The sequence below is a fragment of the Odontesthes bonariensis genome, chromosome 23 (genome assembly GCF_027942865.1).
Source record: "Odontesthes bonariensis isolate fOdoBon6 chromosome 23, fOdoBon6.hap1, whole genome shotgun sequence".
Taxonomy (NCBI): domain Eukaryota; kingdom Metazoa; phylum Chordata; class Actinopteri; order Atheriniformes; family Atherinopsidae; genus Odontesthes; species Odontesthes bonariensis.
Window position 1 is genome coordinate 16,709,957 of NC_134528.1, and position 16,859 is coordinate 16,726,815.

At 40.9% G+C, this 16,859-nt stretch overlaps 1 protein-coding gene across 1 annotated transcript in view; it reads left to right on the forward strand.

Annotated features, from left to right (window-relative positions):
* The first annotated feature begins 859 nt into the window (after positions 1-859).
* Positions 860-16,859, forward strand: part of lrp2b (low density lipoprotein receptor-related protein 2b) — a 35,690-nt gene continuing 19,690 nt past the window's right edge. The window contains exons 1-35 of the mRNA XM_075456959.1: positions 860-926; positions 2,790-2,900; positions 3,085-3,207; positions 3,976-4,092; positions 4,265-4,375; positions 5,513-5,629; positions 5,744-5,860; positions 6,156-6,299; positions 6,798-6,914; positions 7,074-7,202; positions 7,529-7,698; positions 7,846-8,069; positions 8,345-8,551; positions 8,645-8,847; positions 9,078-9,218; positions 9,571-9,780; positions 9,949-10,141; positions 10,459-10,584; positions 10,708-10,838; positions 11,228-11,365; positions 11,509-11,787; positions 11,916-12,155; positions 12,271-12,393; positions 12,508-12,624; positions 12,788-13,165; positions 13,307-13,555; positions 13,713-13,921; positions 14,084-14,268; positions 14,354-14,582; positions 14,668-14,845; positions 15,046-15,174; positions 15,343-15,509; positions 15,737-15,880; positions 16,245-16,354; positions 16,608-16,782. Coding sequence (XP_075313074.1) covers positions 860-926; positions 2,790-2,900; positions 3,085-3,207; positions 3,976-4,092; positions 4,265-4,375; positions 5,513-5,629; positions 5,744-5,860; positions 6,156-6,299; positions 6,798-6,914; positions 7,074-7,202; positions 7,529-7,698; positions 7,846-8,069; positions 8,345-8,551; positions 8,645-8,847; positions 9,078-9,218; positions 9,571-9,780; positions 9,949-10,141; positions 10,459-10,584; positions 10,708-10,838; positions 11,228-11,365; positions 11,509-11,787; positions 11,916-12,155; positions 12,271-12,393; positions 12,508-12,624; positions 12,788-13,165; positions 13,307-13,555; positions 13,713-13,921; positions 14,084-14,268; positions 14,354-14,582; positions 14,668-14,845; positions 15,046-15,174; positions 15,343-15,509; positions 15,737-15,880; positions 16,245-16,354; positions 16,608-16,782 — 5,808 coding nt within the window. The remainder of the gene's footprint in view (positions 927-2,789; positions 2,901-3,084; positions 3,208-3,975; positions 4,093-4,264; positions 4,376-5,512; positions 5,630-5,743; positions 5,861-6,155; positions 6,300-6,797; positions 6,915-7,073; positions 7,203-7,528; positions 7,699-7,845; positions 8,070-8,344; positions 8,552-8,644; positions 8,848-9,077; positions 9,219-9,570; positions 9,781-9,948; positions 10,142-10,458; positions 10,585-10,707; positions 10,839-11,227; positions 11,366-11,508; positions 11,788-11,915; positions 12,156-12,270; positions 12,394-12,507; positions 12,625-12,787; positions 13,166-13,306; positions 13,556-13,712; positions 13,922-14,083; positions 14,269-14,353; positions 14,583-14,667; positions 14,846-15,045; positions 15,175-15,342; positions 15,510-15,736; positions 15,881-16,244; positions 16,355-16,607; positions 16,783-16,859) is intronic.

Below are 16,859 nucleotides of genomic sequence, written 5' to 3' on the forward strand. Positions count from 1 at the left end.
ATCTGCAAGACTGATTGACAGTTAATGTTAAGGTTTAGTTGCAATTGCTGCTGCACAGAGGTCACAAACTCACGGACAGCAAAGATTTTGATAACCACAGACACACATGTAATGCTGGTTCTTTTTCCTTCATGAATAACCAGTCGGTATTTTTGTCCCGCTTGTTTAACTGAGTTCTCTTTATGTACAAAAAGGACTTAAAGGCGAAACAGGATGATGTTTTCAATGTTTTTATTACCAAAAGTTCATGTGCTGGTATGCACAAGCTTTTTGGCACCACAGTTTGCTGATGTGTGCGTGCGTGACACACACTGCAAATGACACAAGTTCATGTCTAAATTATGTTCTTAAAAGTCTTTTATTTCAAGTCACGTATATGGAGTATGGAGAACCAACCAGACTCCCAAGTAGAATAATTACATTAGACTCAGACGTGAAGAAGAAGGTTTTGAAGTGAATATCAAATTGCATGCTGAAATACAAACATGTACATTTAATCTGGCATCAGTTGTTAGCAGTGAACTTCCTGTCATACGCATTTTGTTACACAAAAATGAGTTGTCACTTTTTTTCCTTTTTTTGCTGATGTAGACAACATACCGACAGGTAAAAGTTAATCGTAGATGAAGTTTATGTAAAGGAGCAAGCCATAAAGAGCTGTATCACTCCATGTCACATTACTGATCTGCTGGTTGCTCATGGTTTTACATCTCAATCCCAAAGTCATCATCTTCTTCAAGATCATTTGGGCTCAGGCAGTCATGGGTGCAGATTGGGCATGAGCACACGCACTTTTCCAAGCCAACACCTGAGCTGTGAAAAGACGAGGACGCGAGAGAAGAAAACAAAGTGTTAAATAATGGACCTTAACGGTCTTCATCTTTTGTCTCTTCTGCTGCTAACCCAAGGAATTCATCTTGTTCAAGGTAAGCGTTTTCTCTTTATTCCATCTTAGACATTTGTTAAAACAAATAGAGATGAAATGAAAGGAATAGTGACAACAGTGACAGAACACATATAGAAGTTATGAGAGCAGTATGTGTTGTTTTTTTTTTCATTTTCTCTTCTTCATCACACTGCTGTCATCACCAAAAGACAGAACTTTGATGTCCTACTACTGTAATTTCTGGGCTAGACAAAAAAAAAGTTCAGCTCCCTGAAGTAGTTTCACACTTGCTTTGAACAAATACTTTGAAATAAGATCTACGATATCATTGATCTTTCTTTTTATCAAAATCTTTGTGGCACTGTGCAAAGAATCTGAGGTCCCGGACTATATGCAACATGCAGAAAATTTACATTTTATGCATTTACAACGAAATTGGGTAGTTAGAAGTCTGTATTTCACCATTAGCATACAATTTCTACTTAACCAAGGGTGCTAGGTCCATATCCATGTCCACATCCTCCATTATGTCCCATTTTGCAATTTTAGCAACATTCTTTCAAATCTGTGCCCGTATCTCCCTTCTCTACAGAGTTTATTGAAATTTGGATAGGTAGCATAATTTTTATTTACCTTTTGTGTTTATTTATTTATCTATTAACTTGTTTTTTGTAATGCTGCCAGGAAACATCCAATCAAACAAACATAATTAATGCGGAACTAAAGAATGTATATGAATCCACAAGAGATACAAAAGTTAAAAACACTGAATGAGTTGTCAATGCTAATTCTAACACTGATAAATGATTTGAAATGACAGCTAGGCATGGTGCATGGTCACGAGATGGACTGTTGATTCATGGTGAAGAATTAACTTTCCTTCAGAGGCCAGATCACATGCTTTAAGGTTCAGACTCCGCACATAGAGAAATTATAAGTAATATAACAGTCGTAAACATAGTAATTCATTTGTCAAAGAAACAGTAAAATAGACTTTTTTTTTACACCGAAGCAGCAGTAACATAAAACATTTAAATAAAAAGTCTTTTTTTTAATTTTTTTATTGTGCGATCAATTCACTGTCTTCTTGTAGACAAGTACATTCATTTATTCAAGTACGATGGTCATCAGACTGATTACACAGTTGATTTCAAAAACTTTGAAGAACAAACATTGTTATTAGACAAAAAAGCTGTCCTATTCAATATGCAAAATGTTGCATTTATTTTTTCTGGGGCATCTTTACAGGTCAGTTTCTGTAAAGTAATATTTTCAGTGGCTGTGAAAGTTAGCACTATAGCCAAAAAAAAGGAAAATAAATGGATATCTTTAGTATTTTGAGTAGAGGACTTCTACAATTTGCTAAGAAGCCCATTAGTTCTAATAATATGTTTTTGTGACTGTATCTGGCAGTAATGAAAAAATATAAACTGACCAGTGCCTTGTGGACCACTTACACATTAAGAAATAAATATATATATATATATATATATATATATATATATATATATATATATATATATATATATATATATATATATATATTATCTGTGGCTGTTTTGAATCACCACACTTACAATTTACAAATTTGTAGATTTAACCAGTCCACTTTAAAAGCAGTCTTCCTTTGATAAGTAACTCTCCCGTGGTTCTAATAATTGGTATCTCTTTGATAAATCTTCCATCTGGAAAACAAACAATATGAAATATTTCAACCTGTCATATCCTTATTATATTTGAAATATAACCTTATTTGACACAGAACACCAGTTTAAGCAATTGTGTTATTTTAAACAATGAAAATGAACCCTCCAAGCAGAAGCTCATGCATCCAGCTCATGCAGTGTCCATCAAAAGATAAATCAAACTAATCTTTTTGTCTGTTTCTGTGTCTTCTTTACAGGGAACTGTGGCAGTAATGAGTTCCAGTGCACCAGTGGACAATGTATTAACATAGCCTGGAGGTGTGATGGAACTAAAGACTGCGCAGATGACTCAGATGAGCTCAACTGTCGTAAGTTTTACAACTAGTCGCAGGATTTGTACAATAACATGATGATATATGCATTTTGTAATTATTTCTTCATTTGGAAAATAAAGTAGCTCAACTAAAACAAAAGAAATGAGCTGTGCAGAAGCAAAAAAATCTAACACATAGTTCTGTCACTAAATTCACCTGCTTTATTCCCTTGTGGTAGCACCGCCAGCATGCACCTCACAGGAATTTAAGTGTGTGACAAGTGGTGAATGCATTTCATTGGGATTTGTCTGCGATGGGGAGGAAGACTGCGTTGATGGCTCAGATGAACAAAGAACATGTGGTACAGAATACACACTGAATGTTTATGTCAAGGAAAATACATATTCATATTGATTTTATTCATTTTCTATAGATGTGTGTTAGTGCTTAAATTGGCTTTAAATTGGGCATTTAAATTTGTAATAAATCAGTCTGAGGAAAAAGACTGCTCATGTGGAGCAATATAGACTTAAACCACTAGGTGGCCACATCATGTCAGTAGCTCAATGTTACAGTACTACTAGAGTTCAATAAGAATCTTTAAAATATGAAAAAAACAACTTAATGCCTCAACTCAAATATATTCTATACCATCAAAACATACACTTATTGAAAACATATGTACGCCACAAACTTTTACAAACAATATTTTCTTATGCTGTATAAGTAGTTTCCCTATGTGATTTAAAAAAAATGTTTTCCATATAACTGAGATGAAAAACTTTGGAGAGATGATCATTATCAATAATAGAATGTTTGGAGGAGTTGTGGATCAGCCCTTAATCATTGTGTCATACTTTAATTCTAATTCTAATAATCCTTTAATACTTAGTTCAGATCAGTTCAATTCGGTTTGCCGATTCAACACCATTTCACAACGTGTCATTTTAAGGCAGTTTAGACAGAGAATAAACGAGTTCAATAAAAATCTAATTAGATAGAGTCCAATTAAATTCAACCATGATCCAATGTGTTGTAACTAAACTGAAATACAATGCAATCCATTTCATAGTAACAATTCATGATATCACATTTGGAAACAATACCCACTCACTCGGTCTTATTTCAGGTGGACGTACCTGCAAGCCAGACCAGTTCACCTGCCAGGAGGGCCAGTGCATCCCCAGCAAATTCAGATGTGACCGCGTGAAGGACTGTGTGGACAACTCTGATGAGAACAACTGCAGTAAGACTTTTATCTAAGCTTGGCAGCCTAAAATCACAATACTCATAATACTCAATATAATACCAGTCGTCGGACAATCTCCAATAATGTCCGAAATAGAAGTATTTATGATTAATTTTATTATTGTTGCATTAAGGTAAAGTTGTGTTCTTTCTTCTTCTTCTTTTATTAGACTATCCACCCTGCACTCAGAAGACATGTGCAAATGGGGCCTGTTACAATAACTCTCAGCACTGCAATGGCCTGCAGGACTGCAGAGATGGTTCTGATGAATCTAACTGCAGTGAGTTGACAAAATTCAAAGCAAACTTGGTCTGTGTATGTTTTAGTGATACTATGATTTATGTTTGATAAACTGGGGAAATTTAAATTCATGCAGCTTTGCCTTAAAACCCAGTAAATTAACTGATTAAAGGCATGGTAGGTAATCCTGTTCAGAAACACATTTTGTAATACTGGGTGAAATGGTCCGTCTATCCTGAGAGAAATCTACACAAGATGTATTTAGAAAAAGGGACGAAAATAATCAGACCTCTGTGGCAGCTGCAGGACTGAGAAAAAGCTGACCAATCCGAGATCAGCGGGACGCTGATCTCGGATTGGTCGCCTACAAAAAACCAATCAGATGCCTCTGCTTTCTGCCTACGCCCCCCTCTGCCGGCTCCCTGCTCCATGTGCGCATGCGGTTCCACCGGCTTTGGATGAAGCACTGACGGAATGGGGAGGGGGGGGTGGAGCTTAGAGGAGTGGACACTTTCGAATCTTGCTAGCTCTCTTGCTAGCTCTCTAGGATTACCTACCATAGCTTTAAGCCTCACAAGAGCTGCGCATACAAATCCCACAATAAGAAATGAGTGGAGATAGAGAATATAGCTTAACATATAGATAGTACAGAAACATACATAAAAAGAACAAAAATAAGTAAACTATGATTTCATTAGTTTTAAATGTTCTACCATATTTCAAAAGATTGCTACGTTTTTCTTTTCTATAAATAAATGGAACAACTTTAAATTCACTACCTTGCTTGCTCATGGAGTGTCATCAAAATGAAACGCTTTATCCAAGACTTTACATATATTTCTCAATTTGCCTTTCAAATTGTATTCCTATTTTTGTCGGACACACGACAATGTCACTTCCGGTCGCCATCTTTATTTACCCGTTGCTAATGTTTGTTTACGTGGGGCTGGCAAAGTATCTCTCGAAGAAACGACAGCACCAAATCCTCCCTGACACTATTTGTGGTTTTGTGAGTTAAACAAGTTAGTTATATCCTCAAAACGAGCGGAAATATCAAACAGACGGTTGGTTTTGAACGGTTTTACCTAATTGAAGAACGTTTATGTGAGACGTATCTTTACATTACTTAGAATGTGATTAAATATTTAAAACAGAATTTTTTTTTATCCATCTCCAGCAACTCAGCACTGTCCCATCCACCAGTTTGAGTGTACCAATGGCTACTGTATTCCACAACCGTTTGTGTGTGACCACTGGGATGACTGCGGGGATAATAGCGATGAGCAAGACTGCTGTAAGGATTCAATGTGGCTGAACAGTCACTTGCACACACTTTCAAAACAATGAGACGCTTTTATTTCAGGATTAAAAAGGGAATTCACTGTTATGTGATATACTTATTCATTAGTGTACCCAAGCTGTAGTGGCAGTGAGTTCACATGTTCCAGTGGCCGTTGCATTCCTCAGCGTTGGGTGTGTGACAAGTTCAACGACTGTGGTGACTTCAGTGATGAGCGAGGATGTGGTGAGAAAACTTACTCATACATGTGGGCCCCGATTCAGTGTTGAGTGTGTTGTGGTATTTCTGAAATCATTGTGTCAGAAATGAGTAACGTCTGCGCAAACTAGACTCACTGCAAAATCATTGAAATGTTGAAAAATAACATAAAGAAACTACAATAAATGTGATGATTAGTTACAAATGTGTATATTTCTCGACTAGCATAGTTTATATGTTGAAGTGAGTGAACGGATACGTTTCACGAGGCAAGTTTTGTGATTTTTCTGTGTTTATACGGGTGCGTTTGTGTGGGTTTTAGACAGTAACTCCCGAGACTGTTACCCTGGTGAGTGGGGATGCCCGGGCTCGACAATGTGTATACCACTGGCTAAAGTGTGTGACGGCAAACCCGACTGTCCTGGTGGTACGGATGAGACCAACTCCACAGCACAGCAGACCTGCAGTAAGTGTGTCTGACGCATCAGTTTTTTTGAGACATGTGCACAAACATGAGTTTAATTTAATTTAAAGAAATCGTACTAAGCCAGATCTAAATGAGACCAAAGTCTGACTGAGACCTGACTCAGTAGAGTTAAAGCTAGTGAAAAAAGCTAGTGAAAAATTGTTTTTGCGCTTTTATTAGACTGTAAATTTAGGTACAGGGGTTTTAAACATGGTGCATTGTCCCCATAAACATTTCTCAGAGGTAAGCTGCTGGAACTGTAACATAATCGTAATTTTGTCTTCCTTATTACAGCCCTCGCACAGCTGTTTTAAAAAAATAAATTTTATTCGTTTGCAATTTTCAGTAAGTTGTGACCATCATTATGATGATCTTGTGATAAAGTTTGAAACTACACGCTCCCATGGTGATAATAAAATGATGAAAACATTATAAAAAAAAGTACAATATCTTACTAAACTTGAACATGATTTTGATCTGTACAATTTCTATCCACAGGCCTGGATCGGTGCTCCACTTTGAGCTGTGAGTTTCTCTGCCACCCTTCTCCGCAGGGTGGCTCATGCTATTGCCCCGATGGCTTCATAGTAGCCAATGACAGCCGTACCTGTGAAGGTGAGTGCCACATTTGCTCTTTGAAAAGAGCAAATGGATTTCGTCACAGTGCCCTGGTGCAATTGCTCTCAGTCAATTTCACGGTGGTCTGGTTGCAATAGATCTGCAATAGACCCAGTGTCCATACCATAAAACATGGGAGTTTGCTTTGTTGCACAGATTACAATGACTGTCAGATCTGGGGGATCTGCGACCAGCTGTGTGAGGATCGTCCTGGGACACACCACTGTAGCTGTGCTAATGGATATTTCTTAGAGCAGGGTCATATCTGCAAAGCCAACGTGTCAGGTACGGAGTGACACATCACACGGCGGGTTTAATATGACACTGATGTGCTGCTTTAGCCTGTGTGGGGTTTCAAAAGTAAATTTGACTCATCTAAGGAAACCAGACTTTGTACTTTTACTTGCCTACATCATCTTTGGAAAGACGATTTTATTTAAAAACACATTCACTAAAAGCTCATTTTTCTCTTAGTGGTTAGTCACACAGATGATTATCTGCATGTTTACTTCACAGTCATATACGTGTATACGTTTACTCACTCAGATTTCCGCTGTAACTTCTAAAAGGAAATAAATTTAGCACTGGGTCCTTGTATTAATGTTTTCCAGCTGGATTGCCACAGCTCATTTTCACCAACGGGGGTGATGTGATGATGGCCGACATACACGGGCGCTTTGTCAGAACTCTGGTGCCCTCTCAGGGCAGAGGTTATGCTGTTGGGGTGGCCTACAACTGGCGCACCGACATAGTCTTCTGGAGTGATACAAATACCCAAAAGGTCAGTCTGGCTCACTATCGGATGAGATTCTTGACGATAGCAATTTTTTCTTTTCTTTCTTGCAACTGGGGGCATGGCGGACAAAACGTGGTTCGTATGCATTTTTCAAGTGCAAGTTCACCGCAACCCCTGTGACTCCTTTCCCAGGTTTATTCTGCCAGCTATAATGGGGATAACATAAAGGAGGTTCTGACTGCTGCGGTCAACAGCGTGCAGAATCTTGCGGTGGACTGGGTCAACTTAAAACTCTACGTCTTAGAAGCTATGGTGGAACGCATTGACGCGTGCGATTTCGACGGAGGGAATCGAGTGACACTGGTGGCTGAAAACCTGCAGACTCCTCATGGGCTCGCTCTGGACCCTACCGTGGGGTGCGTTTACACGCTTTAGTTTAGCAAAGCTGCTGAGCTTGCTTTGCATGCAGTGCATCATATTAGCTGTAATTAGATGAGATGCTTCTAAAAGTTTTTTTCGTCCCCTTTTTAACAAGCATTCTGATAGTACGTTTTTATCCAACAGCGTGAGTAAATGTATATAAGAGTTGTAACAAACTATATATATGTATATATTTATATATATCTATGTATGCATATATTTGTCGTCACTTGGCATCCATTTTATTTGTTGACTTCTTGTGTGTTTGCAGCTACATGTTCTTCACAGACATGGGCATTAGCAATGAGCAGACCAAGCTGGAGCGAGCCTTCATGGATGGCAGTAATCGTGTGGAGCTGGTCAAAAGCAGGCTCGGCACGCCAACTGGAATTACACTTGATATTGTCACGAGGAGGGTCTACTGGTCTGACAGCCACTTTGACACAGTGGAGACCGTCACATACAGTGGTTTGGACAGGTAGGGTTTTCATTCAAAGTGGCGTCAGTCCACCGTTTTCCAGCTGCGTTGCGTTCCGCTTTACGGCGTATTTGACGGGTGGTTGTTTTTCAGGAAAATAGTCCTCAATGGCGGAACACAGGCTCCACATCCTTTTGGGATGGCTGTGTTTGAAAATCACGTGTTTTTCACCGACTGGACCAAGATGGGCGTGGTTAGATCCAATCGGTTCAATGGTAGCAACCCAACACTCCTCTATCGTACTGCCAGTCGGCCAGGCCATGTTGTAGTCTCACACCCTGTCCTGCAACCAATTGGTAAGCGGACACACACTGTCAACCTGGTACAAGTGAGACACAGCCTGCACAGTTTCCTCTACTGGTCATGGGCTCCTCTCAAACCATTGATTTCTCTATGATCTTTAAGCAGCGGGTAGTTTTTACCTACAACACCGACAAAGACTCTGCTTTGTTTGCTTTAAGAAAAACACCCAGTCTGACAAATGTTGGCGCCCTTATTGACTGATCACACCTGTCATGTCTTGCAGTGATGAACCCCTGCGGCAGACACAACGGTGGCTGTCAGCACATTTGTGTCTTAAGTCATCGCACTGACAACGACGGTTTGGGCTTCCGCTGCAAATGTCGCTATGGTTACGACCTGCAGCCTGACCTTCGGACCTGCTTCAGTGAGTTTATCGTTGACCGAGCGAGAAATTACCCTCTGTTTCTGTCATACGGCAGAGTTTTGTTTCTAAATTCTGTTTGGCAATTGGTGAAAATAGGAATTTTGTATACGCAAATTCTACATTTCCGCAGTTTTACACAGTTTTCCACGGCATTGTTATCAAGTCGATACAGTAATGTTGCTACATGAACCAAGACATAAATGTATACATATAAAGTGATTGCTAACGACATTACAATAAACTATTTTTAGCCTATCTAAACGAGAGTATCCTTCAAACAGAGGGATTTATGACTTGGTTGTGTAGACAACATCAAAGCTTGCGGTTAACCAGTATTACTCTCTTTGTACAGAGATAAAGGATTACTTGTTATTGGCCACTTCTCTGGCGGTGCGGGGAATCCCTCTGAACGTATCCCTCCAGGAGGATGTCATCCTTCCCCTCACGGGACTCGGAACATCTCTTTCTGGCTCTGCGGTGGAGTTTGATGGAAATGAGGAGGCTATCTTTTTCAACGACAGGTCTAGAGGTCTCGTCTATAAGTCAAACCTGAATGGCACAGGTCAGTGTCCATTACATTTGTATAGTAAAGCGCTGTTAAAGGCCACTAAGACCATTACATCTGTTGTGCAAATGTATTTCAATAATTTGTTCAATAAAGGATTAATTTACCATCTATCAATTTGCTTTTCATTTTTTTTTTTTTTTTTTACTGTATGCACGCCATCAGTTCAGCAGATTTTGACAGGATACAGAGTGGGAAATGTTGACGCAATGGCTTATGACTGGACCTCCAAGGTTTTGTTTTGGACTACAAGTACCTACCGGTCAGTAGTGGCCTTCAGAGTCACAGACAAGTCCAGACGGGACATTGTTATTGGCCTGAGGAACCCGAAGGGAATTGCAGTGCATCCTAGTGCTGGGTGAGTGCTCGGATTTAGGAAGAGTAATCACCAAAAAACTGTTTATCGGGTTAATGGTTGATATGAGGTCACTTCATGCTTGCAGGTACAGAAACAGAACTATGCTTGGTCCACACCACATTAAACAAAAATGGACATTTTCTTTTAATCTTTTCTGCTTAGTCTCCTTTGCTTTTCAGATGTTTCGGATATATGACCATTGCAGCTGTCAGATTCAGACTTGACTAGAGTTTAATATGTAAAATTATATCAGAAAGTTTCATGATCAGTTTTACTTTTCTTGCCCCTGATTAGTCTGATCAAATGTTGATCCACAGCTACTTGTTCTGGTCGGACTGGTATCGTCCGGCAGTCATAATGAAAGCCTACACTGATGGCAGCCATGCTGTTCCTTTGGTCAACACAACGCTAGGATGGCCATATGGACTCGCTCTCGACTATACGTAAGTACGGCGATTACATATGTAATTCAAAGGCTGCTGTTTTAGAAATTAGGACAGTTAATTCTGTGATGGCAGTATTCTTTTGGGCTCCCTGGTCAGTAGCTTGTGATTGCTCTGTTACAGAATGGACAGGCTGTACTGGGTGGATTCCCTCCTGGATCAGATTGGTCACATTAGCATTGAAGGAAACAACAGACAGATGTTTACCAATATCGGCCAGATCACTCAACCCTTCTCTTTGACAGTTTACAAAGGTGATCTCCTTGAATACGTCTAATGCACACATTCAAACTTTGACTTTATTATTGTTTATCTGCAAACTGTAAACTTTACAGTTATTATAATGCCTAAGGAAATCCCTACACTTCCATATGTTCAGTGTTATAAGCCTGGCACCTTTGTTCCTATAATACTGTGATGATGTCTGGAGGATACTTCATTTAACAGCTGACCTCCATGTGTGACCTCCATTTTTCCTCACTTTTTAAAAGCTTTACATCTTTTAGCATACTTCATAAAAAGAGAGCATAGCACACAAATAAGATTTGACAGGTATATTTCTTACTAAAATCACTGATACAGCTACTAATAGCTCACAACTCTAAAGACTAGTCTTATAAATGTGGCTATTTTTCTCTTGTAGACTACCTGTATGTGTCTGATACAAGGACCAGAGCAGTTTTTGAGATGAGGAAGAGGGATGGAGGAGGAAACATCATGATCAGACAAGGAATCACGGGCATCATGAACGTCAAGGCCTACACAGCTGACCTGCACAGCAGTACGTTCAGTCACAGCAGGAGTTGGTTTAAAGTTATCTGGAATAATGAGTGGCTTGAAAGTAGAACAACAACTGAGCTGTGACTCAGGCCGAAGTAAGAATCCAGGAACCCTCTCACTGCTTCTTTGTCTCTCCTCCCACAGCCTTCACCAGCCGCTGTAATATGATGCCCAATGGGCGCTGCAGCCACTTCTGCTTCCCTACTCCCTCCTTCAGCCGAGTGTGTGGCTGTCCGTATGGTATGAAACTTCAGTCCAATCAGAGGGACTGTGTCAAGGACGATTCTGTCCCCCCCCCTGATAACAACTGTGGTGACTACGCCTTTGAGTGTGACGAAGGACGCTGTCGGCCCAACTCGTACCGCTGTGATGGGATTTTTGATTGTGTAGATAAGACAGATGAGGCCAATTGCACTGATACCGGTAAATGTCTTTTACTGTATTGTATAAAAACGGCTAAAGTGATTTGTATGCATTTTGGAGAAGCAAAAAATGCTATTTGTAATATAGGATGATTAAAACAAACTGACAGCCTTGCGTATCTTCACCAGGAGCGACCTGTTCTCCGTATGCATTTACCTGCAACAACAGGCACTGCATATACTCCAGCTGGCGCTGTGATGGCATAGACGACTGTGGAGATGGTTCTGATGAAATAAACTGTCCCACTCGTGTCCCTACCACCTGTGCGGCTCACTACTTTACCTGTGATAACAACAGGTGCATTTCTAAATCATGGGTGTGTGATGGTGACAATGACTGTGGCGATGGCTCAGATGAACACAATTGCAGTAAGTTTGTGGCTGCAACGCTGTTGTCAACCCTCCTCTGTGCTTGGTGAAATACTGCACACTGAGATGTTACCCTTTGGATTTCACATTTAACTGAGCTGTGTGCAATTGCCAGATTCAACCATCTCTACGTGTCCTTCGGGCTACTTCCTGTGTCCTGACCACCGCTGCATCAGCAGCTACTTTGTGTGTGACGGTGACCAGGACTGCTTGGATGGCTCGGATGAGAAAAACTGCGGTAGGAATCTATAATGATTTTGGGTTCTAAGAAATATGGTTTCTGTAGCTCAAAGTTTTTCTTTTTTTCTTATGATTTCCATGTTTTGTTTTTTTTCCTTCTTCCAAATTTAAGAGTTTTCCTGTCAGTCCTATGAGTTTGCCTGTGCCAGCGGGGACCAGTGTGTCAGTTCAAGTTATCGTTGTGATGGCGTGTTTGACTGCAGGGACCATTCAGATGAACAAGAATGTCGTATGTTAACACACACACACAACTATCATTATGATAATCAAGTGAATTGCTGGCGTTTAGAGTTTCACATTAGTCTGCCAAGTTGCTAACATTTTTTTTTTAAGCAAACTCCACAGCAGTAAAATGTTGAAAAGCCATTTTTGAATGTCTCTGGCATCTCCAGCCACTCGAGGTCCAGGCCTCTGCCATGACGACGAGTTCCAGTGCCAGACTGATGGTTTCTGCATACCGGACGAATGGGAATGTGACGCCCACCCAGACTGTGAGGATGGATCTGACGAACACAATTCCTGCCCACCTGTCACGTGCAGATCCAACTATTTCCAGTGCACCAACAAGATATGCATCCCAATGAGCTGGTTGTGTGACGGTGAGAATGACTGCAGGGACATGAGTGATGAACAGAACTGCCCCACACCTCCCTTTACTTGCCCATCAGGACAGTGGCAGTGCCCCACTGACCAAGTGTGTATTGACCTGGACAAGTTGTGCAATGGCCAGAGGGACTGTCCCAATGGAGCGGACGAGTCGCCTATCTGCAGTGAGTATTGTATATCATGTTTATGCCTCAGTAAGGAATGTTCATAAAAAGAAATGACAAATACAGAGCAATTCAACAAAAAAAGAACAAACACCCTAATAAATGCAAAATACTGACTTGATGTTGTGCTCTTTCAAAAAGACGAAGACGACTGCGCGCTGAACAATGGAGGCTGCAGCCATGATTGTGTCCAAGGACCATTTGGATCTCAGTGCACCTGTCCACCAGGATTTCAGCTCCTCAATGACTCCAAGACTTGTGATGACATAGACGAGTGCTTGATCCCCGGTTTCTGCAGCCAGCAGTGCTACAACGAGAGAGGAAGCTTCAGGTGTCACTGTTCAGACGGCTACGTCCTAGAGCCCGATGGACGCACCTGCAAAGCTGCAAGTAAGCAACAGCTAATGCAGCCAATGCATAGCGCAGACAAGCAAAGCATCCTTTGATGCTTTGACACATTTAATCCTTTACATGGTTTGTGAAAAGTATTGGTATGTTTGAGTACCCTTTTCGTGGAGCTATGAACTGTACATTTCTCTCCCCTAAGTGCAAGTGTTAGCGGTGCTTTTGGTGGCCAAGCGTAGCCAGATTATCGCCAATAAGGTCTACATAAGACCACCCCAGCTTCATCCAGTGGTCAGTGGTTCAAGCATTGTGTCTGTGGACTTTGACCGCTCGACTTCCAGAATCTACTGGGCTGATGCCTCACAGAAAAAGATATGGAATGCCTACCAGAATGGCACTGACAGACGGGAAGTAAGTGAAATGGTAGCACAGAAGGTGTGAGTTAAATTGTAAGATGTCGGCCAATTTCTAAGTAGCCGCTGAATGTTTTTGCCGTAATTGAGTTCAGGCAGCATAAACTGAATGAAGTATTATATGCAACAATTCTCATTGTTCAGCATGTTCCTGTTTTAGGTGTTCTCCTCTGGTCTGATGGTACCTGAGAGCATTGCTGTGGACTGGGTGGGTCGGAACCTTTATTGGACCGACTCTGTCATGGAGAACATTGAGGTCTCGACTCTGGATGGTCGCTTTCGGAAAGTCCTCTTAAACAAAAATGTGACCAGCCCCCGCGGACTGGTTTTAGACCCTCGTAACCAGTAAGCAAACTCTCTGAACAGGTTTTTAAAATTTATAATAGTATATCATTATATCCTTTTTATGGTTTGCTGTCATTCCTCCTAGCACAAACCTGATGTTCTGGTCAGACTGGGGTCAGAATCCCAGGATTGAACGAGCCAGCATGGATGGACTCACAAGAGAAGTCATCGTCAGCACTAAAGTCTACTGGCCCAATGGCCTGGCCCTGGACTACACCACACGCAGAGTTTACTTTGCTGATGCTTACCTGAAATATATTGACTACTGTGATTATGATGGTCAAAACCGCTATCAGGTCATGGCAAGTGATGCGGTACGTGACATATATTGCAAGTCAGGAATGAAGTCTTCATTTGTGAGACAAATTTTGAAAACAACGCCTCACTGCCTCACACCAGGTTCTCCAGCACCCACACGGTATGACAATCTTTGAGGACAGCATCTACTGGTCGGAGCGCTACACCAGCAAGGTGATGAAGACGAACAAGTTCCACGGAGGAAACATCACCACTCTGATGAGCAATGTCTACCAGCCCATGGGCATTGTTATGGACCATCCCATTAAACAGCCTGCAGGTAGCTCGCGATTAGACTGCAGAAACCTACCTGCAAAGTTGTTGAAGTCTCTTGAATTATCTAGAATAATCGAGTATTGATCAACAGGAAATCTAAAGGGAAAAAAGACCCAACCCATAATGAACAGATATAAACAGGTTTAAAAACTCACCTGAGTTATTGTTTTTAGACTGAAAGTGGCATTGTGCTTCTGTATTTAGCCATGAACCCATGCGGCGAGCACCTTTGCTCTCAGTTGTGCCTGCTGTCAGTCGTGAGGCCCAGGTACTACACCTGCCACTGCCAGTCTGGTTGGAAGCTGGATACTGACAAACGCACCTGTGTCAAAGGTAGGTTTTCAGCTTCACTTTACACTGAATTTAATCGAGTTAAAATTGCCTGTAAATCAGTGAATCAGTAAATTGATCATCATAGCCTAGTTCTGGTTGATAATAACTCCCCACAACTTGTGTGCTATCATGTTCGTCTTTGTTTTGTGTGTTTCTTTCCTATTCTAGATGAGACCCCCTTCTTGATGGTTGTCAGGGATTCTGTCATCTTTGGCATTCCCTTGGACCCCGCTGACCCATCCAACAACGCCATGGCCCCCGTGTCTGGCATCGACCAGGGGAAAGACATCGACTTTGATGACCAGGAGCAGTTTGTTTACTGGGTCCAGAGCACTGTGAGTGCACATCTCAGATTGCAGAAAGGGAGAAATGTTCCAAAATGATTAGAATTAACTGTGATACTATTACGCTTTTGAATAAGATGTGTTATAACAGGAAACCAGCATAATAAACATATGCTATATTTCATGTTAGATTTTACTGTTAGCTGCTTGAGTTGATCGTTTTACATCGTGACTACTCTTGTTTTTATGCTTGTTCTCTTATTTTACTCTAATATCAGGGTTCAATTTGGCGAGTGAAAACCAATGGCACCAACAGATCCCAGTTTGCTCCGGCTGCTTACATGGGGTCACCATCTGGTCTGGCTTTTGATTGGATAAGCCGAATGATGTATTACACCAACCCCACTGGCAAAACCATTGAAGTAAGCACCTCATAAAGACAAAAAAAAATTAAAAAAGAAGCTGATGGTGTTAACGTTTACCACAGACACACATTGCCAACACTAGCTTTAGATGTGATGGTTGACAAAATAACATTAAACGTGACCTCTCTTTGCTTAAAAAAAGACCCATCAACAAAGCATTAAAATCTTCATCTTGTAGTAAGTCTGGAAATGCATGCTGAAGTTTAACTGTTGCAACTTCTCTAAGATACTTAGAACCTTTTTTTATTTTTATTAATAACACTTGGGAGTTTTCAGTTTGCTGGTTGTCAGTGTTTATCTTTTTTATTTTTGGCTTTGTTATTGCTCAAGTAAATTTTAAAAAAAAAAGCTTTGCTCTTAGGTTATCCGTGTGGATGGAAATGAGAAATACAGGAAGACTCTCATCGCCTCAACTGGCAAACCGGAGGGAACTGGAGAGCCTGTTGGAATTGCCCTGGATCCGGTCCGAGGGTAAAGCATCTGTGCATTGATATGGGGGATTGGGTGGCTTATATGAAAACACAAACAAAGCCATTGATGCAGGATGATGTTCACATCAGCGTATTTTGAGTAAAACAATTAAACATATTTAAATTTTCATTTCTCAGTGGCTGGATGTAAAACTTAAGATAGTGGGTCCATCGAGTGTTCACACTGCCTCACCGGTTCTGCCGTACCTTAAACCTCCTCGGCTGTTTTTCACATCTACTCTTTCCCTCCACAGGAAACTATTCTGGACAGACAAAGGGTCAAATGAAGTCCCTCCAAAGGTTGGCAGCGCTGACATGGATGGAGGCAACCTCAGAAACCTTTACACAGGCAACTTGGCGAATATTGGATTTATTACTGCTGACATCTCGACTATGAAGCTTTACTGGGGTGTGGCTGGCACAGGCGTGGTATGTACAGAATACCAGCTCTGCGTGTAGACTATGACCGTCAATGCAATCAGTTACATTACCTTTTTGAGATTTTT